Source organism: Callorhinus ursinus, unplaced genomic scaffold (genome assembly GCF_003265705.2).
Source record: "Callorhinus ursinus isolate GAN/ISIS: 27379988/994484 unplaced genomic scaffold, GSC_fseal_2.0 scaffold47, whole genome shotgun sequence".
NCBI lineage: Eukaryota > Metazoa > Chordata > Mammalia > Carnivora > Otariidae > Callorhinus > Callorhinus ursinus.
This window is the reverse complement of record NW_027397109.1, coordinates 9,595,326-9,621,128: the sequence shown is the minus strand read 5'-3', so window position 1 is coordinate 9,621,128 and position 25,803 is coordinate 9,595,326. Positions and strand designations below refer to the sequence as shown.

The 25,803-nt window shown below is 40.4% G+C and overlaps 1 protein-coding gene across 2 annotated transcripts in view; it reads right to left on the bottom strand.

Moving 5' to 3' along the window:
- The window catches only part of LOC112840070 (neuronal acetylcholine receptor subunit alpha-7), a 119,166-nt gene extending 94,148 nt beyond the window's left edge, over nucleotides 1-25,018 (bottom strand). For both annotated transcript variants that reach the window (XM_073882538.1, XM_073882539.1), the window contains exons 1-2: nucleotides 24,889-25,018; nucleotides 24,484-24,623 (exon numbers count right to left, since the gene is read on the bottom strand). In XM_073882538.1, coding sequence (XP_073738639.1) covers nucleotides 24,484-24,623; nucleotides 24,889-24,934 — 186 coding nt within the window. In that variant the 5' untranslated portion in view covers nucleotides 24,935-25,018. The remainder of the gene's footprint in view (nucleotides 1-24,483; nucleotides 24,624-24,888) is intronic.
- Between the last annotated feature and the right edge of the window lie 785 nt (nucleotides 25,019-25,803).

Here is a 25,803-nt window from a genome sequence, read left to right as displayed (position 1 = left end):
AAAATATAAAAACAAAGAAATTATGATGACACCAAAGGAATATGGAAATGGGAGTCAGAGGGAAAACTTTTTTTTTTCTACAAATGCTCCCAGGGAAAAGGCTTTATAGACTGGGCAAGCTCTGGATTAAGTCTGCTAAAGATAACTTTGTAAGTAGGGTTTTCTAAAGAATCACTAGACAAATAAATAATGACCATTCTCTGGAACTGAGACTATAAAGGAATCCTAATGCTGTTCTGTTCCCTTCAGTGCTGGTAGGCTGATGGCTTTCAGTATGATTGCAGACTAAAGGTGTCAATGCTACTGGGCAGCTGGAGATAGGGGAATGGAAATAGGGCAAGTTACAAAGTTCACTGTTATTATCAAGATTCAGTTGATTTCCTTCAATAAATGTTCCCCCAGACATCTATAAGCCTTTGGTTAATTTCCAAAGTTTTCAAAAAAAGTTTTTGGAAAAAAATGTTAACTTTTCTTCTTTATTTTTGTGGAGGAAAGAATCTTTGGGGGTTCCTTATTCTACATTCTCAGTTATATCCTTCAGGCACTCATATTTGACAAAGTTCTTCACAGGGTTCTGGCACATAGTCCTGGGTCAGTACCACCATTCAGAAAATTCCTATTAAGATGCAATCTGGACATAAGCATACATCCTTTTCTTCCCAAATTAAAAAAAATTAAAGAAATATGTCAAGGCATAAATTCACATTTACAATAAAAGGCAAATATGAAAGGAGATAACATAAACAACTTGGAATCTGAAACAGAAATGAACAAGAAATAAATACTTGTCAAAGTCTACAAAGTGCAAATCTAAGTCAACATAGAGGAAGCTGACACAGAACGCAGAACAGCTTACAAATTAAAGGGAGCAGCTAACTGTGACCGTAAAAGTATAGATAGGGTTAAAACAGGAGGATTGGAACAAAGTATAAGAATCATTTAACTGCCCCAATATACTCACATGCACATCTGGCAATTGCTCCTCCCTGGCCTAGAAGAATACTAGAACTCTCTGGACTCTGTATGAGAAACACAGGTACAACTACAACACAGGTAACATACTGAAAACAGACATGGGGTTAAGAGTACTTGACCTCTCTAGCCCCTGTCCCTTCTTGGCTCCCAAAACTTGGTCAGTCTCATACTGCCCAGGCTGCATAACAGCATTACTTTCTCTAGGCAAATTGTTCATCCCCAAGAAAAGATCTAAAAATACTATGGTCCCCAAAAATATCTTCCCAGTCAGATCAAGCTATAGTGAAGCCCATTCCACCACCATCACTGAGATGTTTGGACACACACACACACACACACACACACACACACACAGTTCTTATCAAGGATCACCTCTCATTATGGAAAAGCCTCTAACATGAAAAACAGAAACCAAAATAAGCAAAGATGAGACTCTGAAGAAACAGACAATATAGGGAGATGAAAACTTTCAAAACTTTAAAAAAAAGAACTTCAGAGATGGAAGAGAAGCTATGGCATCAATGTAAAAAGAACAAATTTCAACAGGAAGAAGATACCACAATAAGGAACATTCAGAGTACAAAACAGAATTCTTGGAAATTGGAACACGGGAAGACAGAAGATGAAAAAAAAAAATTCTGAAGAGAAAAAATTTAGTTTATTCCCAGCCAAACTATCCATTAAGTACAAGAAAAAAATAAAGTCACATAATACCTTGAAAACATGTTCTTCTATGCTCCCTTTCCCAGACTGCTACTGATGGACACCACCCACCAGAATGAGAACAGAAACCTATAAAGATGTCATGGGTCCCTGAAAAGGATATAACAAGAGAACAGCAACAGGATTTCTCTACTTGATAGTTGTAGTATAGTAAAAAATAATACACACATATACACAATCTTTGTTCCACGTTCCTGAGATTACACAGTTTCAAAAATGTTTACAATTTCCTGAATGACAGGGATGACTTCATTATGTTAATGAAGTACTTAAAGCAAAAGCAGGGGATTCCCTGTAAAGGTTCAGGATGGGGGCTGGTCATCAGAGAAAAACCTAGATGAGATTAAAGGGCTGGAACTTATAGTTCAACCTTCAAGGAGGGGAGGAGGTGCTGGAAATTGAATTCAATAATGTGGCAAATAATTTAATCAACCATGTCTACAAAATAGAATTTCATTAAAAATTCTGAACAACAAAGCTTGGGAGAGCTTCCTGGTTGGTGTACCAGAGGGTAGCACGATCTGGCTTCTGTGCTTGGGACCCTCCTAAACCTTGTTCTATATATCACTTTATCTGGCTACTCTTTGTATCCATTATAGTAACACAGCATTTTCCTGAGTTGTGTGTGTTGTTCTAGTTTGATAATTGTCAAACCTAAGGGGGTTTTGGAAAGCCCTGAATTTGCTCTCAACCAGGTAGAAGTCTCTGATAGCCTGGAGACCCCACCTGGGCTGGCATCTAAAGGAAGAGCTGTCCTGCTGGGCTCTGTGCCCTTTATCTTGCCAGATCTGCTGCTAACTCTGGGTAGTTGGGGTTAGAATTGAATTGAATTATAGGATACCAAGTTGCTATCAGAGATTTGACAGAACCCCATGGTAAAAAAAAATACCAGTTTGACAGCTCTGCAGCAAACCTGGAGAACAACCAATTTTATTTCAAATAGGAAGACAAAATGCTTCAAAAGATATGTCTCTAAGAACCAGAAAGTAAAAAACTACATGTGTCTGAACATAAGAAGAACAATTTAGACTTCTACTAAAAACTAGGGGATGAAACTGATTTTTTACACAAAAGATTCAGCAACTGAAAAAAAGATAATAGCATTAGCCCTGAGGAGAATAAAAAAAAATGCTAGAAAATAAAGATAATCATCGTCTACTACATTGCTCGAATGTGAATAATATCATAATCATTTTGATATACATATACATACTGTACATTAACTTAACCAAAAACAGTGATATAATTCCACTGAGAGAAAATGGGAAGAAAAGGGGAAGGGTATTACTTGTTTGGGGGTGGGGAGTGAATGGAGAAATAAATCCTCACCTTCAGTATTGGGAAGTCCTTAGATATTGAACATAACTCTAAACCAAAAAGTAGTGGTTATTACAAGGATCTTATTTAGAGATATAGATATACATCTCAAAGAAACAGCTAAGAATCGAAAGTGGTTGCTTCTGGGAAATGCAAATGGAGGCAGGTATATAAATAAGCCATACAGACTTATTTCAGTGCTTAATTTATGTGCAAAAATGCAAATTTTTAAAAAAGTATCACCACCTATAACAGTACTGTGACATTATCACAGGAAGTAGTATTATTTCAAGGGACAGGATCCAAGAGGTGTGGCAGCATTCCTGAGCTCACACAATTACAGAAGGTGAGTTCAGTTTTAAACTCTCCTCTCATGATCCCAAATCTTGTGTATTTCTCTGAATTTTCCCAGAGGAACTTCTAAGTAAGTGAAGTGTTCTGATATCACCAAAGGGAAAAAGATTGATTCTGACTAGAGGGGACCAGGAAATCTCTATAGAAATGTCATTTGAACTAGGCCTTGAGCCATCTCAGGCTGCTCTTTGCAGGCAGGGAAAGTGCCTGGACGAGTCTCCTCCCTTCTCTCTTGCCTCAACCTGGCTTCTGGTCTGGGCTGGGTGGAGGATGGAGTAAGTGCAGTCCACAGCATGACTCCTGATGCAGGCACCTGATGAGCTCCCAATAGTCTGTAAGCCATTTGCAGTTTCTCAGTGCATCATGGTCCCACTATTACAATTCCCTTGAACTCACACCAACTCTGGTGTTCAATTAACAAAATAAGGTGAATAGCAGTACATCTGACAGGGATGCAGCAAGGAATAAATGGAGAGCCAGGCATTGACATCGGCTACTGCTATCATCCCTCTGGTCTTTCTTTTTTTTTTTTTAAATGTTTTACTTATTTATTCATGAGAGTCAGAGAGAGAGAGAGAGAGAGAGAGAGAGAGAGAGAGAGAGAGAGGCAAAGAGAGAAGCAGGCTTCCCGCCTAGCAGGGAGCCGGATGCGGGACTCGATCCCAGGACCCTGGGATCATGACCTGAGCCGAAGGCAGACACTTAACATCTGAGCCACCCAGGGGCCCCTGATCTTTCAATCCATAGTGAGCATCCAGAGCCCCTTGAGGCCCACAGTGCTCCTCAGGGTATGAGGCTCTGCCATCACCTCTTGACATGCATGCTTTGTCCTCCCACTGGACTTTGATACCTGCATCAATGCCTTCACACCTCACTGAAGCCACCCTCCCACCCAGGCCAGTTGCACATGGCTTTTCTTGATTAATGCATTAGCCAGGGTTCCCCTAAAAGAAAAAAGAAACAAAGAAACATACAAAAGGATATATATAAAATGTATTACTGGAATTGGTTCACACAATTATGAAGGCCAAAAAATCCCATGATCTACCATCTGCAAGCAGGAGAATGAGAAAATCTGGTGGTGTAATTCAGTCTGAGTCCCAAAGCCCAAGAACTGGGGGGCCAACAGTGTAAGTCCTTCCAGAACTGAGAAGTTGGAAAGCCCGTGACTCAGGAGCACTGATGTCCCTGGGTAGACAATGGAGGTCTCAGTTCAGGTAGAGAGAATGAAATTCACCCTTCCTCTGCTTTTTTGTTCCATTAAGGTCCTCAATGAATTGGCTGATGCCCAGCAGCATGGATGAAAGTGATCTTCTTTACTCAGTCTATGAATTCAAATGCTACTTTATTCCAGAAGCACCCTCACAGACACCCCCAGAAATAATGTTTCTACGAGCTATCTGAGCATCTTAGTCCAGTCAAGCTGTCACATTAAATTAATCATGCCAGTGAGCCTCCAACAGAGGAAGATACAATAGTGAGTCTACTGTTAACATCTCCTGTTGTAGCTCTTGCCCATCTAATATTTATTTAGGCCTGTTTCTTTTTACCTGAGTATTTTTAATTTAAAAGTAGCATAATTTGATTATTTGAAATTAATATGAAGGTAGCATATAGCTGGAACATTTTTTAAAAAATAAATCTGGGGTTCCCATTTTTAAATAGGTGTATCTACCCATTTCACAGTAGCGATTATGGATGAGACTGGGCTTGTTTCTCTCATCAAAATGCATTGCTGTTTTCCCCACAGCATTTTGCTGTGTTTGGTAAAACCATTTCTATATATTACTGGAGTGTTCAAGTTTCTTTTCTTCATTTTTCCCCTTTAAGGTTTGAAAATTTTATAATTTTCTTACGGTGGTTTTTAAAAATTTTGATTACATATATATTTGATTATATATATTTGTGTGTATATATATACTTTGTGTGTGTGTATATATAAAATCAAGAGAATACAGGAGAGATCTGGGTTACAGATTACTATGAACATTTCAGAGACTGTTGTTGCTTGACACTTAGGCTTAATGGGAATTTTTTCTGGTCTCTGACCACTTGCATTTCTTATACCCCACTTACAAGGATTTGGTTAGGGTTTGGGTTTTTTTGTTTTTGCATAACTGGAATGCACTTCCTAGCAATTCTTTTAGATAGTTTGAATCCTTGCATATTTAAAAACTTTTTTTTTATTTTCTACTTGACTTGGTAGAAATTTGGGGGATAATAATCAGTTTGTCATCTGAGCTTTGACATTAGTCCACTGTTTTCTCAAATCCCAGGTTTTCCTGGTAAGATGACCGATGTCATTTTGGCACTCATTCTTTGGCAAATGATTTTCATCTGTTCTGAATGAATTAAAGATTTTCTTTTCTTATACTTGGTGTGCTGAAACTGAGGTATTTGGTGTGACTTTTTCATCTGTTTTCATGTCTTCCTTGAACTCCAGAAGCTTTTTAAAAAAATAATTTCTTTATTATTCTTACTTCCCATTTGTTCAGTTATTTCTTTCTGAGATATACAGTAGACTCAAGTCAGAATTCATTCTACTACTTACTGTCAATCAGTGATTTGCAAACACAATTTCCCACTGACAAGCTTTTTTTTTTCTTTTTTTAATTTTTTCATTGTTATGTTAATCACCATATATTACATCATTAGTTTTTGATGCAGTGTTCCGTGATTCATTGTTTGTTCATAACACCCAGTGCTCCATGCAGAACGTGCCCTCCTCAATACCCATCACCAGGCTAACCCATCCCCCTACCCTTCTCCCCTCTAGAACCCTCAGTTTGTTTTTCAGAGTCCATCATCTCTCATGGTTCGTCTCCCCCTCTGACTTACTCCCCTTCACTCTTCCTCTCCTGTTATCTTCTTCTTTTTCTTTTTTCTTAAAATATGTTGCGTTATTTGTTTCAGAAGTACAGATCTGTGATTCAACAGTCTTGCACAATTCACAGCGCTCACCGTAGCACATACCCTCCCCAATGTCTATCACCCAGCCACCCCATCCCTCCCACCCCCAACCACTCCAATAATACTCAGTTTGTTTCCTGAGATTAAGAATTCCTCATATCAGTGAGGTCATATGATACATGTCTTTCTCTGATTGACTTATTTCACTAAGCATAACACCCTCCAGTTCCATCCACGTCATTGCAAATGGCAAGATCTCATTCCTTTTGATGGCTGCATAATATTCCATTGTGTACATATACCACCTCTTCTTTATCCATTCATCTGTCGATGGACATCTTGGCTCTTTCCACAGTTTGGCTATTGTGGATATTGCTGCTATAAACATTGGGGTACACGTACCCCTTCGGGTCCCTACATTTGTATCTTTGTGGTAAATACCCAGTAGTGCAATTGCTGGATCGAATGGTAGCTCTAATTTCACGTGTTTGAACCTCCATACTGTTTTCCAGAGTGGTTGAACCAGCTTGCATTCCCACCAACAGTGTAGGAGGGCTCCCCTTTCTCCACATCCCCGCCAACATCTGTCGTTCCCTGACTTGTTAATTTTAGCCATTCTGACGGGTGTGAGGTGGTATCTCATGGAGGTTTTGATTTGGATTTCCCTGATGCCGAGCGATGTTGAGCACTTTTTCATGTGCCTGTTGGCCATTCGGATGTCTTCTTTGGAAAAATGTCTGTTCATGTCTTCTGCCCATTTCTTGATTGGATTATTTGTTCTTTGGGTGTTGAGCTGGATAAGTTCTTTATAGATTTTGGATACTAGTCCTTTATTTGATATGTCATTTGCAAATATTTTCTCCCATTCTGTTGGTTGTCTTTTGGTTTTGTGGACTGTTTCTTTTGCTGTGCAAAAGCTTTTTATCTTGATGAAATCCCAATAGTTCATTTTTGCCCTGGCTTCCCGTGACTTTGGCGATGTTTCTAGGAAGAAGTTGCTGCGGCTGAGGTTGAAAAGGTTGCTACCTGTGTTCTCCTTTAGGATTTTGATGGACTCCCCACTGACAAGCTTCTTGATAAAAGAGGATCCAGGTCTAGAGAGAGAGATATACTATAAGCCTGGAACATTTCATTTTATTTTGTGCTAGAAACAGAGAAAATAGCCATGGTCACAGAAACTACACCAAAAAGACATAGGAGTCAACCTGACAATTTGAGCATTAGAAACAATAACTGCAATAAAATAAAACATATCAAATATCCCCCAAAATAATTCAAAATGATAATAAAATCTCATTGGTCACCTATTTAAATACCCTGAATATTATATTTTTTTTAAAAAATCTCCAAACAAACCTGGGTTCAAGTCCCTAAGCTTTTCTGCCTACATGAGAATGATTATAATGTAACACATTGTTCATGTGATCATTGAAGAGACAAAAATAATGTGTGTGACAGTGTTTGAAAACTTTAAAGTTCTACACACACAGATGATGACATCTTAAGGTTCTTTTCAAATATGGACATTGAGATATACACCCAACATCAAACCATCAAAGTTACCTATTAGTAGGGGAGCCAGGTCCTGAATCCCACCCACCTCAGGTCAAACCCACAATCCTTTCCAGATTTTTCTGACAGATACAATGTAATGTCAGAAGCAGACTCATTTACCTTCAAAAGAGCAGATTTCTGAAATCAGCGCAATCTTTCCAATCTGCACAAAGCTACAACATGTATCCCATCTTGCTATTCATTTCCTCCACTTGAGATCAAGTTTCAAGCACTTTACAAGCATTTTTCTCTAATTTGGTGTGCTTTTAAAGTGATATTTGGAAAAATGCAGGAAGCCAGTGGAAAGATGGTTTGTGATGAGACATCAGTGAGCAGCTCTCCCCGCTGATGCCAACCACCACTGGAAAGGAAACAAATTTCCTGTCATGAATATTCCTTTTCAGTTTTTAATTTAATCCACTGCCCATAATTTTCCCTGTCAAAGACAATGAAGGTGCCATCTGTACACTGCTGTTTTAATACATACCCGATGGTTACTGACAAAGGATTGTCCAGGCCATGACTGTTCCAATAATTGCTCCATACACAGGAAGAAGATGCGGGGTCCAACTGGCCTGACTCCTGCTGAGGGATATAAACTAAGGAGAAATTCCCTGTGGCTGTGGACCATCTTCCAGTTCACCTCCAGCTTACAGAAAGCTGCATTAAATGCCTCTCTCATTCCTGGGACCCTAAGTCAGTACATATCACTCCCTGGCCTAACAACTTTGAGAAAAAGGCCTCTGATACAGTTTATTTACCCCAGAGCAATAAAATACACAACTACTAATATAAAGAAGAGGGAGGTCTCAAAGCCATATTTAGAGAAATTCTCCTGCTTTAATTATCTATACCGCCTGCTCTTTATTTAACTTAAAAAAAAAAATAGCATCTCCTGACTTCTAGCTGTCTCAGGGATGTATCCCTGAAAATTAACCAGAAATGTCTGAATGTTTGCAAATATCAAGATTTTATGTAATCTGTCCATTTTTAATCAACATTCCTATTATTCTTTAGTTTTCATCAATTAGAATTTTACTGATCTTCAATCTATAGATATTTTAGGCAAATATAAAATATTGTCCTAACTGATTCAGTAACAATTTGCTGAGTATAGCTATAATATTTAGTGAAAAATCTAAAAGTAACACTTTTAGTTTTAAAAAAGAAAACCTTGTAAAGAAGTTTTTTTAATGTGTTTTTTAAAGTATTTTAAAAGCTTTGGCCAATTCATAAAAATAGATGCACAGATCAATGGAACAGAACAGAAAACCCAGAAATGAACCTACAATTACATGGTCAATTAATCTTCAACAAAGCAGGAAAGAATAGGGACATCTAGGTGGTGCGGTCAGTGAAGCCTCTGACTCTTGGTTTTGGCTCAGGTAGTGACCACATGGTCATGAGTTTGAGCCCTATGCTGTGCTCCATGCTCAACGCAGGGTCTGCTTAGAGTATCTACTTCCCTTTCCTTCTGCCCCTCCCCCTAGTTCTCTCTTTCTCTCTCTCTCAAATAAATAAATCTTTAAAAAAGAAAAAGCAGTAAAGAACAGCCAATGGAAAAAAGACAGTCTCTTCAACAATGGTGCTGGGAAAACTGGACTGCTACATGCAAATGAATGAAACTGGACCACTTTCTTACACCATACACAAAAATAAACTCAAAATGGATGAAAGACCTTAATGTGAAGGAAACCATCAAAATCTTAGAGGAGAACACAGGCAGTAACCTTTTGGACATGAGCCATAGCAACTTCTTACTAGATACATTTCCTGAGGCAAGGGAAACAAAAGCAAAAAGGAACTATTAGTACTTCATCAAAATAAAAATCTTCTTCACAGTGAAGGAAACAATCAACAAAACTGAAAGGCAATCTACGGAATGGGAGAAGATATTTGCAAATGACATATCCGATAAAGGGTTAGTATCCAAAATCTATAAAGTACTTACTAAACTCAACACCCAATAAATAAATAATCCAGTTAAGAAATGGGCAGAAGGCACAAACAGACATTTTTCCAAAGAAGACCTACAGATGGCTACCAGGCACATGAAAAGATGCTCAATATCACTCTTCATTAGGGAAGTGCAAATCAAAACTATGAGATACCACCTCACACCTTCAGAATGGCTAAACTCAAAAACATAAGAACCAACAGATGTTGGCAAAGATATGGAGAAAAGGAAATCCTCTTACACTGTTGGTGGGATTGCAAACTGGTTCAGCCACTCTGAAAAATATAGAGGTTCCTTAAAAAGCTAAAAATAGAACTACCCTATGATCCAGCAATTTCACTACTAGGTGTTTACCCAAGGAATACAAACATACTAATTCAAAGGGATAAATACCCCCCAATGATTATAGCAGCATTATCTACAATAGCCATATTATGGAAACAGCCAGTATCCATCGAATGATAAATGGATAAAGAAAAGTGGCATATATATACAATGAAATATTATTGAACCATTAAAAAAGAATGAAATTTTGCCATTTGCAATGACATGGATGAAGCTAAGATAAGTGAATTAAGTCAGTCAGATAAAGACAAATACCATATGATTTCACTCATATGTGGAATTAAAAAAAAAAAACAAAACAGATGAGCAAAGGGAAAAAGAGAGGCAAACCAAGAAATAGACTCTTAACTATGGAGAACAAACTGATGGTTACCAGAGGGGAGGTGGGAGGGGGATGGGTGAAGTAAGTGATGGGGATTAAGGAAGGCACTTGTGATGAGCACCGGGTAATGTATGGAAGTGTTGAATCACTATATTGTACACCTGAGAGTAATATTACACTGTATGTTAACTAACTGAAGTCTAAATAAAAACTTAAAAAAAAAAGAAGAAAAGCTTTGGCCAATTAATTTTAAAACCCATAAACACACTTCATTTAATATATAAGCTATGAATATAAACTAAAGATTTTTCAAGCTTACATACTAAAAAGTCCATTACTTCATTACAGACTCTCTTTGAAAATAGTACAGAAAGGTTTTACATTGCTTAGGACACTTTGGGGAAGTTTCTTTTGGTTTTTCTTCAGTATCAGATTATAAACATCCAAAAGATAAAAACAGAAGATCCATCCCCATCTCATTTAAGAGCCACCAATCTTCATCATGAGACCCTACTTTGAGGTATGCCCTGTCATTCCTAATAAACTCATCCTGAAAATAAAAATATCCCAACTGAAAATTTTCAAATTTTAGAGCTTTAATTCTAATAGGAGTCCAAAAGTATTCAATAAGTTAGTAGTGTTGTTAGAGTAAATGCATCATTTTCTACAGTGACTACTTTAAAAGAAAATATTTATTTACATTTAAATAAATTGTATATGTAAGAAGTATGAGAAAATTCATTCTTTTAAAGTCAAAGGTGTTGCCAAGGAACAGGGAATTATAACTTTTAATTGTATTTTTTAGATAGTACCTTTTAAGCATATATTCAATAAGTCACAAAGGCTACCTGAAGGACATGATCATACACCATTCGGAGGAGCTTCACTGATCTAAGAAAAATGACAGGAACAACTTTACCCAAGTGTTCACTGCTCAGTTTAAAGGATCCCATTAAATATCAAAATGTATTATAGAAGTATCAACATGGACTTGTGAATCAAACAACGGATTAAACATCCAAAACAGCATATTTACGCCATTGGCTGAGTTGCTGGTAAAAATATCCTGTAAGTTTCTAGTTGAAGAGGTCAGCTTAAACATACCCATTTATTTCCCCTTTCCCTCTAAGATCACTGTAATTAAAATAAAGGAGTGAAATGGTATAAATGCCCCAAAATAAAGAGAATGGGAATAGGATCACAAAAAGGCAAGATATTTCAATACATCACATACAAAGAGAGCATGTACATGGAGGCTTAGTATCTGCAAATATAGAGTGAAGGAAGCCCTATGCTAAATACTAGTGAGGGGGCTGAAGGGTGGGAGGAGCAGGTGTGCCCCATGGAACCTGGAACCTCACTGAGTTCAGAAGTGAACTGAAGGAGGCAGAGGCAGGGAGAACAGAGTGGAGCTCACATGGGTGAGTGACAAAGAACTTGGAATAGAGAGCTGCCAATTCCCTTCTGAGAATAACCATCAGCCAGGGTTTCTCCTCATCCATTGATTCAAAACTCAGAAAAAAAAAAAATGGATTGGTTAGAACTGTGTAATCTAACATTGGGTAGCCACCAGCAAAATGTGGCTACCAAGTCCTTGATATGTGACCAGTACTGAGATGGGCTGTGAGTGTAATGCACACATTGGATTTCTAAGACTTAGCTCTGCCCTCCCCCAGAAAGGCAAACCATCTCATTAACAATGTTTCTACATTGGCTATGTGTTGAAATTTTAATAACTAGTTATATTTTGTTAAGTAAAATTTCTTACTAAAATTAATTATACCTATGTCTTTTTATTTTTTAAGTGTGGCCACTAGAAAATCTAAAATTTGCATCAACATGGATGGAACTAGAGGGGATTATGCTAAGTGAAATAAGTCAAGCAGAGAAAGTCAATTACCATATGGTTTCACTTATTTGTGGAACATAAGGAACAGCATGGAGGACATTAGGAGAAGGAAGGGAAAAATGAAGGGAGGGAAATCGGAGGGGGAGATGAACCATGAGAGACTATGGACTCTGAGAAACAAACTGAGGGTTTTAGAGGGGAGGGGGGTGGGGGGATGGGTTAGCCTGGTGATGGGTACTAAGGAGGGCACATATTGCACGGAGCACTGGGTGTTATAGCAAACAATGAATCATGGAACACTACATCAACAACGAATGATGTACTGTATGGTGACTAACATAACATAATAAAAATAAAAAATAAATAATAAAATAAAATAAAATTACATCAGTAGCTGGCATTGTATTTCTATTGGATAGCACTGAATTAGAGAATAAAGAAGCTAATGTGACAAGAGATGACCCTGAGACAAAGCATCCAGCCCTTTGGCATTTAGCATCTTCAGAAAAATATAACAGTGATCACCCAAGCCCTAAAACCACAACTGACTCTAAATCCTACCCTCAAATACATACTTTCACCAATGTTTCTCTTCCCTAATTTTAAAATACGAAGAGAAATCTTAGAGTGAGAGGCATTTGAGGAAAGTTTGCCAAACAAATCATAAAAATAAACAGGAAAACAAATAAATAAATGAGCAAAATTAAAAGAAAAAGTTAAAATTATCTTAGAAGAAATATTATTCAGTTTGAAACAAATGAATTAAAAAAATAAAGAAGTAAACAATAACCCTCAACTGATATCCTCTGAGAAGGAGGTCAACTGTATAATGAACAGACAGAATAAATAGCATGACTAAAGACTTGGAAAAAGAAAGGAATGATAAGATTTGGTGAAGAGTATAAAAAAGGAGAACATCTAAACTTGACACCAGGTTAGTTGACAACAGAAACAGTCAACCCCACTGAATAGCACAGCTGCCACAGCATTAGACCCAAACAAGAAGGAATTAAAGGCTCAGAAAAAAATGGCTTTGCAGAGAGTATAGTTTACATTGTCACAAAATCATGAAGGCAGCTTTAAAAAAAAAAAAGAATCAAGATACAATAGAATCAAATTACAGAGAAGTTACATATGGTTTCAGGAGAGAATGTAAATGTTACCAACATGGAGCTAGGAGGAGGTAAAAAAAAAAAAAAAAAGTAGGGGCAGCTCTGGAGTGCTTACAGACAGGGGAAACCAAATTATGGTTAACAGAAATGACAGTCTTAAGACTGTCTTTTGAAGGTATAAAAGTGATCTGTGAAAGTGACAGCAATAGGGAGAGCTGTGAGTGAATCAAGTTCCTATCTCATCATAACAAGAAGTCAATAGCAAATGGATAAAGCTGATCAATCAAGGAATAATAAATGAGTATTAAAACAATCATAACCAGAAACAGAGGCTGCTGAAGGTCTCTGAGGAATGGACAGCAACGGGAAATGTGGGATAGGGATAGGGCTTCTCATAAATCCTTCCTGTTGGCTCTGTAAATGTTGTGTGTCACGTTGACATTTTTAAATATTAAAAAATGTCATAGCCTATACATTTTCTGCATAGTATACACACATTAAATAACTGAAATGTCTATCCAGGGGCCAACACAGTGGATAATAAAATGTCCAAGTGTGATACAGTTCAACAATCATGCAGCAATTACACTAACACCCCTTTAAGTTAATCATCAGTCAAGATTTCCACAAAGCCACTTAAAAGTGAAAACCTTTAAATTATACTAAACTAAAATTCAACTCTAGGTGGATGGTACATAAAATATGAAAGGTAAAACAAAAACAACAAAAAGCCTCTAAAGGAAAATATCTTCATGAGGTTGAGAAAGGGAAGTTTTTAAATACGACACAATAAACATTAAATATAGAAGAAAGGTTTTATGAGTTGGGTCTCATTAAAATGAAGAACTGCTGTTCATCAAAAGGCACCATCTCTCTAGAAGTATATTATACTTCAATTAAAGATTTACAAAAGACAGAAAAAACAAACCTCAAAAGAGCAAAAAGACAAGCCAAAGAGTCTGAGAGAATATTTGCAAAAACATGTAAGTGCCTAGGGGCTCATGTCCTTAATATAGAAAAATTCATACAAATCAATAAGGAAAAACTAAACAAACAAACTAAGATAAAAATAGGCAAGAGACATGAATAGACACTTCTCAAAAGAAAATAACCAACTTGAAAATTAAGAAATGAAAATGTCCTCGACTCCAGCAGTAATCCGGGGAACTGCTAATTAAAATCACAAAGAACTATCACTCCCCACCCACCAGACTGAATTAAAAAGACTCAAAATACCAAGGGTTGGTGAGTATGTAGAGCAACAAGGATTTTTCATACACTGCTAGTGAGAATGTTAATTGGTATATAATCATTTTGAAACCATTTTGTTTGGCTTCATTTGGAAAACTTAAAGTTCTTGCCACCTTATGCCTTAGAGTCCACTTCCATATATATACATATGTAATAGAAACGCATTCACATGTGCATCAAAAGACATGTAGAATGAGAATATCTATGACAGGGGCACCTGGGTGGCTCAGTGAGTTAAGCGACTGCCTTCGGCTCAGGTCATGATCCTGGAGTCCCGGGATTGAGTCCCACATTGGGCTCCCCGCTCAGTGAGGAGTCTGCTTTTCTCTCTAACCCTCCCCCCTTTCATGTACTCTCTCTCTCTCTCATTCTCACTCTCTCAAAATAAATAAATAAATAAATCTTTAAAAAAAAAGAATATCTATGACAGAGGTCTTCATAATAGACAAAAGCTAGAATCTAAATATCCATAAATAGAATAAATCTTATATTCATACAATAAAGATGAATAAACTACAACCACAGGCAACAACTTGAGTGACTCTCCCAAAAATAAAATTAGGCAAAAGTAACCAGACCCAAAAGAATACACACTGTGTGCTTGTGTTATTCCACCTGTATAAATTTCCAGAAAAGAGCAAAATTCAACCCTGGTGCTCAACACCATGCTAATGGTTTTCCAGTGAGACATAACACGTTTTTATTGCTTTATCGCAATAAATCTTCTCCCTCGAATATAGACACCACCTCTTTTGCCCCAAGACAGGAATTTTTACAGACAGTGATCTGAGAGTAAATTCCCCACTTTAAGGATCATCTCACAGGTGGCATTTGTTAACCGTGACAGTTAAAATTCCTTCCTGCTTTGCCAGCTTCCACCTGCCACTGGGACAGGTCAGGTCCTTCATCTACTACCTGAGTTGGAGCCTGGAGTCAGGCACATCTAAGACTTTCCCACAGCCAATTCTCCCTCAAGCGGCTTTTAACACATAATACAGGATATTATACAATTCCTTATTTAATCTCGTTAGTTTCAGCCAATTATTTTGGCGTTCTGGGAGCTGTGATTTCCTCATCTTTTGCTGTAACTTCTAGCTTTTCTCCATGGAAACTTAAGCATATTATGTGATATCTTATTTTGAGATATCATAAGAAAATATTCAACAAGGAGAGATAAGACAACAGATGTGTGTGTGTGTGTATTTATATACACATAAATATGTACACAGACACACCTTTACAATAGTTTGGTTGGAGGTGTTATTTTTTTTGGTTTTTGCTAAAATGGTTTATAGCTGATGTTGATTGTCAATAAGTAAATCACTGAAATAAATACCATGGGAACTGCTATTAGAAGGTTCTAAATGACTTGCCTCTCCTCTGAGGAGTAAAACACTGCTTAATCCTAATAAATCAATAAAAGGATGGAGATTTTCGTTGACATCCCTCCATAACAAGACTCTTTCTCTTCCTTTAACAGCATGTCAGAGATGAATCAGGAGCTCTGAGAAAACTGAATGCTTTGGGGAATACCTTCAGTGGTAGACCAGGAAAGTAACATTTATAAGAAAGATTCCTTTAGTAAAAGTGTCCATAATCCTCAGTCTATAAAGCTAAAGCATTTTGTATGTTTGTTTATGTCCCAAAGCCATAAAGAGGTTTGAGAGGGATAAAATTTCTAGCATAATAAATCTGGATCAATTACAAAGGTGCATTGTAAACAAGTTTTAACTTAGAATTTCAGTTCTGCTCCCAGCAATGATGGACTAAGTGGTTCTCACAAATCCTCCAGTGAGAACAATTAAAGAGGATGGAAAATGCAATGATCATGTGCTTAAAAACACCAGAGAACTTAACAGGGCAATGAAGAACTGCAGAACCAAGATCCAGAAGGGGAGGGAAGCCCTTAGAAGATAACAGGGTTTGGGGCCACTTTTCAACAACCCTTTGATGATTCCTAAAGCAATGCCTAAGAGGCCAAAAAATTATGCAGATCTTGACAGAAGTGAGAGCTAGGGGGACAAAACAGGAGTTCAAGGTCCATTGAAAAGAGGGAAGACTCTAGTAAATTCTCTATATTTACATCCTGTATGTATAAGCAAAAATCAAAAGCAGATCAGCCCTTACAGGGAGGGAAGGCCAGCTCCCCATATTCTCAGTGACAAACTGGATTGAGGCAATTTGTGCTTGCTGGTGCCATGACCTGGTTGTTGGTCAGAAACAAACACTGGAGGAAGATAGTACCCTCAAGACCTTCAGATTATCTCTGCAATTCTCCACATGCACTGGGACAAAATAAAAAGGCAACCAGGCTTAGAAACAACATCATGAATCATTTCATGTAACTTAAAAGTAACATCATGAATCATTTCAATACACGCTTTTTAAACGATTTCTAAAATAAAAAGAGGGACAGAGATTGAACACGCACTGATGGTGAGAAATGCATGATAGTGGAAAAAGAATTCAATTTTAGTTTAAAACTTATATTTGTTTACTACTTGGCATATTTGTATCACTTTAAAATTAATGCCTGCTAATATTGTTTGAAGTGCTGTAATGGGGTTATATAATTTTAATTTTTAAATACTTCCCTACACACTCTATAAACACAGAGAAAAGAGAGCATGAAACACACCAGAATGTCTTGAGTGATGGTGATTTGGGTGATGATTTTCCCCCTCAGTCCTTTTTTTTTATTTTGTTTCCTGTACAAACATATATTTTACATTTGTAGTTTTAAGAAATACCATGTATAAAAACATTATTAGAATACTTACTTGTACCTTGGGCTTTCTGCATAGATGGTGTTCAACGTGTAGAATTTTTACAGTTAATATTGGATAATATTAAGTTAGAGTTGTAGCACTTTAAATAGTGGCGAGCAGATGCAAAATCATAGGTCTGACAAAAGCAAAGCATCGTCATGGGGATGTCAGATAACACACAAGCCCTTACCATATTGGGCCCCACAAACACACCTGCCATTGGTTGTAGCCAACCCCAAATGTATGACCACTTAGTTCTATTGTCTTGTGATTAAAGCTTCTGAAATTTGAATCTAAAAGTAGAATCTATACAATACCAAAAATCACTGATGCATAATTGTGTTTTACATTGTGTATAATTATGTGTTGATTCACATTATTCATTTTAAATGCCTTGCCTTCTGGATATGCTTTCATAACTGTTCACATTTATTTTATGCAAATCAACACCTAGAATGGCCTTAAGATGTATGCGTACAGGTGAATGACTATATGGCAGGAATAAAGGAGAAATATTATGGAAACTGTTGGTAGTTTAGAACCCTGCATTTGCATCACTTTAAAATGATTTCTTGTGTAGGAGTCCATCAAAATCCTAAAGGAGAACACAGGTAGCAACCTCTTCGACCTCAGCCGCAGCAACTTCTTCCTAGAAACATCGCCAAAAGCAAGGGAAGCCAGGGCAAAAATGAACTATTGGGATTTCATCAAGATAAAAAGCTTTTGCACAGCAAAAGAAACAGTCCACAAAACCAAAAGACAACCAACAGAATGGGAGAAAATATTTGCAAATGACATATCAGATAAAGGACTAGTATCCAAAATCTATAAAGAACTTATCCAACTCAACACCCAAAGAACAAATAATCCAATCAAGAAATGGGCAGAAGACATGAACAGACATTTTTCTAAAGAAGACATCCAAATGGCCAACAGACACATGAAAAAGTGCTCAACATCGCTCGGCATCAGGGAAATCCAAATCAAAACCTCCATGAGATACCACCTCACACCCGTCAGAATGGCTAAAATTAACAAGTCAGGGAACGACAGATGTTGGCGGAGATGCGGAGAAAGGGGAATCCTCCTACACTGTTGGTGGGAATGCAAGCTGGTGCAACCACTCTGGACAACAGTATGGAGGTTCCTCAAAAAGTTCAAAATAGAGCTACCATACGATCCAGCAATTGCACTACTGGGTATTTACCACAAAGATACAAATGTAGGGATCCGAAGGGGTATGTGCACCCCAAAGTTTATAGCAGCAATGTCCCCAATAGCCAAACTGTGGAAAGAGTCAAGATGTCCATCGTCAGATGAATGGATAAAGAAGATGTGGTATATATACACATGGAATATTATGCAGCCATCAAAAGGAATGAGATCTTGCCATTTGCAATGACGTGGATGGAACTGGAGGGTGTTATGCTGAGTGCAATAAGTCAATCAGAGAAAGACATGTATCATATGACCTCACTGATATGAGGAATTCTTAATCTCAGAAAACAAACTGAGGGTTGCTGGAATGGTGGGGGGTGGGAGGGATGGGGTGGCTGGGTGATAGACATTGGGAAGGGTATGTGCTATGGTGAGCGCTGTGAATTGTTCAAGACTGTTGAATCACAGATCTGTACTTCTGAAACAAATAATGCAAGATATGTTAAGAAAAAAGAAAAAGAAGAAGATAGCAGGAGGGGAAGAATGAAGGGGAGTAAGTCAGAGGGGGAGAGGAACCATGAGAGATGATGGACTCTGAAAAACAAACTGAGGGTTCTAGAGGGGAGGGGTGTGGGGGGATGGGTTAGCCTGGTGATGGGTATTAAAGAGGCACATTCTGCGTGGAGCACTGGGTGTTATGCACAAACAATGAATCATGGAACACTACATCAAGAACTAATGATGTAATGTATGGTGATTAACATAATAAAAAATTTAAAAAAATAAAATAAAATCCCTTTGAAAACTTTAAAAAAAAATGATTTCTTGTGTATCATCTCATTCCCAGCCCAGTTACAAGCCCACGAAGTAAATTAATAAATGCCGGGAGTCAGAGTATGCATTCAGGAATAATTTAGACACTTTTACATAACAAATTTATCTATGTAGCTACATGAAGTTTATATAAACACTTATACATCATAGGTTGGATATCCAAAGTGTCTCTGGATTCTGTCCACTTCTCACTTTCCCACAATGTTGGGAAGTTTAGACCTCTTCATCCCTTGTCTACACTTCTCCTCTCCAATCTATCCCACACATACTGCCCTCAACATCCTCTATCTAAACAAACACAGGTCTAGTTACATCCCTCCTCTGCTTAAAAATACACCACACCGGGCGCCTGGGTGGCTCAGTCGGTTAAGCGACTGCCTTCGGCTCAGGTCATGATCCTGGAGTCCCGGGATCGAGTCCCGCATCGGGCTCCCTGCTCGGCGGGGAGCCTGCTTCTCCCTCTGACCCTCTTCCCTCTCGTGCTCTCTCTCTCTCATTCTCTCTCTCTCAAATAAATAAATCTTAAAAAATAAAAAAATAAAAAAATAAAAAATAAAAATACACCACACCTTCCCACTCTCCACCTAACATTTCACCTTAGGGGCCTGTTAAAGTGAGAACAGACCACAGCAGGTAAAACAATCCCTTTAAAAATACATGCTTTGTCTTTAAAATGTATGCTTTTTTTTTTTATTCTAATCTATAATTTATATTTTTTGGATTTAATGCAAATATCATGGTTTGGATTGTTTCCATTTCTAGGAAAATCTGCTATGGCAAGCTGATCCTGCAGCTTCACAAGTCCCCTGGCACACTGCCTCCTCATGCCCTCAGAGATACCCAGACTAAGACAAATCCTCAACTCTGCAGAAGCACTCAAGATACCTCACACTCTGTTCCCCTCCTGTCTCCGAACTCAATGCATACTTCCTCCCCCCCAAATAATCCTATCCTTCATCTTGTAAGGTATATTTCTAGAAATTAATTCTTACCAAAAAAATCTGTCAAGAAAAATTAGTTTGGTCAATACTATAACCCTCTTTTAGAAATTCTCAATAAACATAGGAACAGCGAATATTCTAAGAAGTCTTGCAGCAAAACCTATAGCCAAGAATAACTGAGAGCGAGCACTTCTTAAAACCTACCTTGTTGAAAGTGTCCTGTCCTCCACCAAAGTCTTCTCACCCTGCCCCCATCACCTGGAGAGTTGTTCCTACTTTCTCCAACTGGCAAATTCCTACTCAATTTTAGAAATCTAACTACCTCCGCTTTGAAACCATTCCCAGCCACCCTCGCTGGAAATAAATGTTTTCTCCTATGTGTATTTGTAGCACTTTGTATAGGCATGTATGTTAAATTATACATGTGGTAATCTTGGATCTACACGTCAGTCTCCCTAGCCAGACTGTGAGTTTCATTATTTTTTTAAAGATTTTGTTTATTTATTTGGCAGAGAGAGTGAGAGAGCACAAGCATGGGGAGCAGTAGAAGGAGAGGGAGCAGCAGGCTCCACGCAGAGCAGGGAGCCCCATGCGGTCTCGATCCCAGAACCCCGGGATCATGACCGGAGCCGAAAGCAGACGCTCAACCATCTGAACCACCCAGGTGCCCCAGACTGTGAGTTTTAAAAGTAGAAACCATCCCTTTTTCATTTATGAATCCCCAGAATCTACCAAAGTTCACAAAACGAGCTCAGTAAATATGTGTGGAATAAATTGGTGAAATAGAAATGATCTTTCATGAAAATAAAATATGCAGCATCATATGCCATCTCCCTATCACTCCAGCCAGGAAATCTCTGCTGGCAAAAAGGGGAAGAAGACGACTTGGAGAGCAGGGTAATGGTCTCTAGAACAGCCCAGTCAGAGTGAGTAAATGACCCATATTAACCAAATTTATAAAAAGAATCTCACGCCAGTCAAGACTGTCTGTCACATGAATCCCTTACGAGAGCCACTGTATCTCTGTCCAGGGTGCTAAGATTCCAGCTGGAGAGCCCTGGGTCTGCTTCAAAACCAGGCAGAGCCAAGTCCGAATGGAATACAAATGTTTGCATATTTCATTTTTTCTGATATAGAGACTTCCTTTCCACCTAGGATCTCAGGACAGTCGCACTCAACCAGCTACAGTTCAGCCAGTTTAAATAAATTAAGCTAACTGTCCTGCAAAAGAAGTTACCAACTCCAAAGGAGGAAAGATGCAAAGCACTTGCAAGTCAGATGTGGGTTTTCCTTGAAGCCCTGCCTCTAACCAGTGAGCAACTTTGGGCAAGTGACCACACCTTTCTAGGCATCAACTTCCCAACCTCTGAGTTGAGTAGCTACATAATCAAGAACTAGCAAACCTTCAGTGAATTACAGTGAATGTTAACACTTTTTCTTATTTAATCCTCTTGAAACCCTGTGAAGTGGGTATTACTACTCTCATTTTACACATGAAGGAACAGGGCTTAGAGAGGTAAAGTAATTTGTTCAAGGCCACACCATGAGCTCACAGCATTGCCTGCCTACGAAGTTCAATGGGTTCATGGCTGGATGGCCAAGGTGAGACCAAGGCTTTTTCCCTTCCCACCTTCCCATGACCTCAGGATGCTCATGGCTGCCTTCACATGTGTTTCTCTAGCACTGGAATGATGATGATACCCAGTACTCATGATTTTTGTTAGTTTTTAAAATTTCCTAACTTGAGGGTGCCTGGGTGGCTCAGATGGTTAAGCATCTGCCTTCGGCTCAGGTCATGATCCCAGGGTCCTGGGATCAAGTCCTGCATCGGGCTCCCTGCTCCTTGGGAGCCTGCTTCTCCCTCTGCTTCTCTATCTCTATCTTTCTCTCTCTCCCTCTCTCTCTCCCTCTGTCTCTCATGAATAAATAAAATCTTTAAAAAAAATTTCCTAACTTGTCACAAGCTTGTCTTTGTCACATCATGTAACTCTAGCTGACACCTAAACTTCTCATAAGACCCCCAAATCCCTCATTTAACCTGATTCCTTAAGGATCTCTTAAAAGAGGCAAAAGCACCCAGAAAGAAGCTTGCAGCTGCACAATGAGTGATCTCCTCTCCAAAGAGACTGCCATAGACTTAGGAGGACTGCTCCGCTTGCTCACTGTTCCTGCTCCTTGGCTAAGGAGCCACTGTACCTTCACATGCCATCCAGCCAGCATGAGGACCACTCCAGAGAGGCTTCTTGTCTATGTGGAGCATGCCCATGGTGAGGCTATCTGGCTGGCTGGAGCCAATCCTGGGCAAATAGGGTGGGGGAGTGTGGCTTTCACCTTCTCAGCCTATCATGCACCACTTCACAAGTGGTGTTCACTTAGCTGACAGGTCCTCTGTCCGGGTGTGCAGGGGTAGGGTGGGGAGTGTTGTTTGGTTTGGTGCATTTGATGAAAATGACCATAGTCATGTGCTAGCTTTGTGGTCTCTTAAATTTGCCTTCACATCTTTAGCTCATCACAGTGACCAGTGAAATGCTATTGTGTCTATTTCATTAACAGGAAAGTACAGATTCAGGACACTTACAAAACTTACCTAAGAGCAACCATCCAGAAACTGTCAGAGCCGGAACCCACAAAAGCTCCCAAATACAAATCCTGAGCCTCTCTCAAAGTAACAGAGAAGTTGATCTTTAATAAGGTACTTGCCTCCCCAAATACGCAGAGCCTTGTGTCACTCCCAAAGCCTTCACACTTCCATTTCTCTGACCTGGCTTCATTCGATACTAGAGCTTCTTTTTCAACCTCTTCCCCTAATTCCAAATCTGTATCCTCTCCCCTCTCCTGTAATCCAAGCTCTGTAAACAGCAATTTTTTATCTTTTGTAACCTGTACAACAGCATTTGTCTACAGCCCTCCTGATAAGTCGTCCATGTCATCACATATACACTGAGTATTTTAAAGCAGAGTTCTGTCTGTGGGAGGAAGTGCACATTTAATGCAGGTATAGTATGAAAGAGGAAGCCATTCATCACGGCAATTTTAACTAGGTTAAGGGATGTAACATGCATCGGTGTGGTAGTGTGGGTATTCTTTATTTGTAGGATTATGAAATATCACCTGTCTTCTTACACCACTTATCTGCACCCCTCTGGTGGATAGTAGCACTTTCTATGTGGAACTGAGGCTATCTGCACACCTCTTTCCTACCACAGTCTTCCCTCCCCCTGAACACCATCGTCCCTGTGTCCCAGAACAGAGTCTAATGTCTTGTACAGACTGGACACAGAAACCCATTTATAATGAATTAAACACTTTTGTAAAATATTTGTATCATATGAAGGATATGTCAATGAACTCTGATCATTCAAAGCAATCTAGAAGAGCAAAAGAAAAAAAATTTACACACACTATACAGATTTGTCAACTAAAGTGAGCACTAGTAAGTCCACAAAGAAAGAACCCCATGGGGCTGGGAGCAGCTGCCTGAAGGAACAGACAAGTGTATCTCGAGTGTGGAACCTCGCTCACCATCAGAGTAGAACTACCAGCACTACTCCCACCAGAAAGGGAAAAAAAAAAATAGCCCATTACTGGAATTGGGGCGAGGGGCGTGTAAATGCTCACAGCTGGCCATCTGCCTGGACAGATCAACCAGCTGCAAAGCCCAAGGCCAAGCCCCTACCCAAAGAGGCTACATACTACAGGCGGCAGAAAAGTCTAGAGATGGCTAAATTGACACGGACAGCATGCTAACACTTATACCACAATGGGTACTAAAATGTGACCATTTGGAAATAACCTATTCATGCTGATTCTGGCTCAGGATCTGGATACGTTCATCCTGAGTTTCCAAGCTGAGGGAAAGGTGGGACTGAAGTGCCCACGCACAGGTGGCTGGGACAGTGGAACATGCTTCACCGGGTTCCTTCTCAGCGGGAGGGGAAACTGAGGGACGCAGCAGCGGGCAGGCCCAGGTCAGGGGCAGAGCGCTGGCCCTCCTGGCCTTGAGCCAGCAAGCGTGTCCCAGCCAAGCTACCCCGCCTGGCCGCCTGATGCCTCCGCCACCCCTCGGAACCCACGGCGGGGAGAAGATAGCCTTGCGGCCGCGGCCGGACTCACCACGTCCATGATCTGCAGAAGACTCAGGGAGAAGTAGACGGTGAGCGGCTGCGAGTCGTTGGCCACGGGCCTCTCCAAGGGATTGTAGTTCTTGACCAGCTCCTTGTAGAGCTTCCTCTGGAACTCGCCTTGCAGGGACACTTGAGAGGAGAGCCCGGCGGGCTGCTCAGGGAAGGCCAGCGGGGATGCGCCCCACGCCGCCTGCCCGTGACCCCCGCCGCCTAAAGCAAGCAGCCCAGACGAACCGGGCTCGCCCTTCCCGGACAGCCCCCGGTAGCGCCACCCACCGTCCCTCCTCGCGCGAGCCCCCAAACCTGGCCCCGGCGCGGGGCGCTCGGAGCCGCCAGAATGCGCCCGGGATCCCGCGGAGGAGGAGTAGAGGGCTGGGAGACCCGGCGGCTTTACCGTGCAAGAGCGACGCGGCCAGCGCCAGCCAGACCGACCGGCGCATGTTGGGACTCGGAGCTGCCACCGGCCGGCACGCCGCGAGTCTCGCAGATCCGCCCAGGCCTGCGCCTGCGGCCGCGGAGCCGCCTCTCCCGGCTCGGCTCGCGCGCCTTTAAAAGAGCCGAGCGCGCGCCCCCGCCCCTCCCGCCTCCGCGCGCTTCTCCACGTGACGAGCCCCGCCCCCGCCCCCACCCCAGCCGGCCAGCGGGGGCCTAGGAGGCTCCGCGGCTGCCCCGGGTACTGCAGCCCCGCGGGGGTAAGGGGAAGTGCACCCCGGCGCTGGTTACAGTGTGGGCACCCCGCCCCGCCTCCGTCTCCATCGGGCTGTCCCTCCGCATCGCGCCTCGGGCCAAGGCGGGGGCTGTCCAGGGCCAGGCTCTGTCTCTCCCTTCTGTCCTTGGTCCCCACTCCGCTCCCTCCTGTTCTCAGACAGAAGCTGCGCGGGGTCGTTGGGAGAGAGCGGGACAATTCTGGCGTGCTGTCCTCCAGGGCCCTCCCTCCCTTTCGCCAGTGGCTAGCGACTGGGAACCAGGCTCCCACAGGTTGGGAAGTCTCTCCAACCAGACACAACAGACCTGAGAGGAAGCCCCCTTCTACCCCCCGCCCCGGGATTCTCCATCATCACCAGCTGATCATCACCATCCTGATTCTCATTTAGGTTCTGGAAGCGCTGAGAGGAGAGGGGAAATCTCTGCCTGGGAGACATTCTATAGGGGAGGAGAAGAACTGCAAAAGTGTGTGATGGGATTCCCAGTGGACCTCCTCTTTATGTCTCATTCTTTTTTAAAGGAGATTTAAAAGATTGAAAAGTTACTCCCCCAAACCCTTTCTGGAAGGCCAGCCAAAATTTGGTGGTGAGATCTAGGCTTTTTA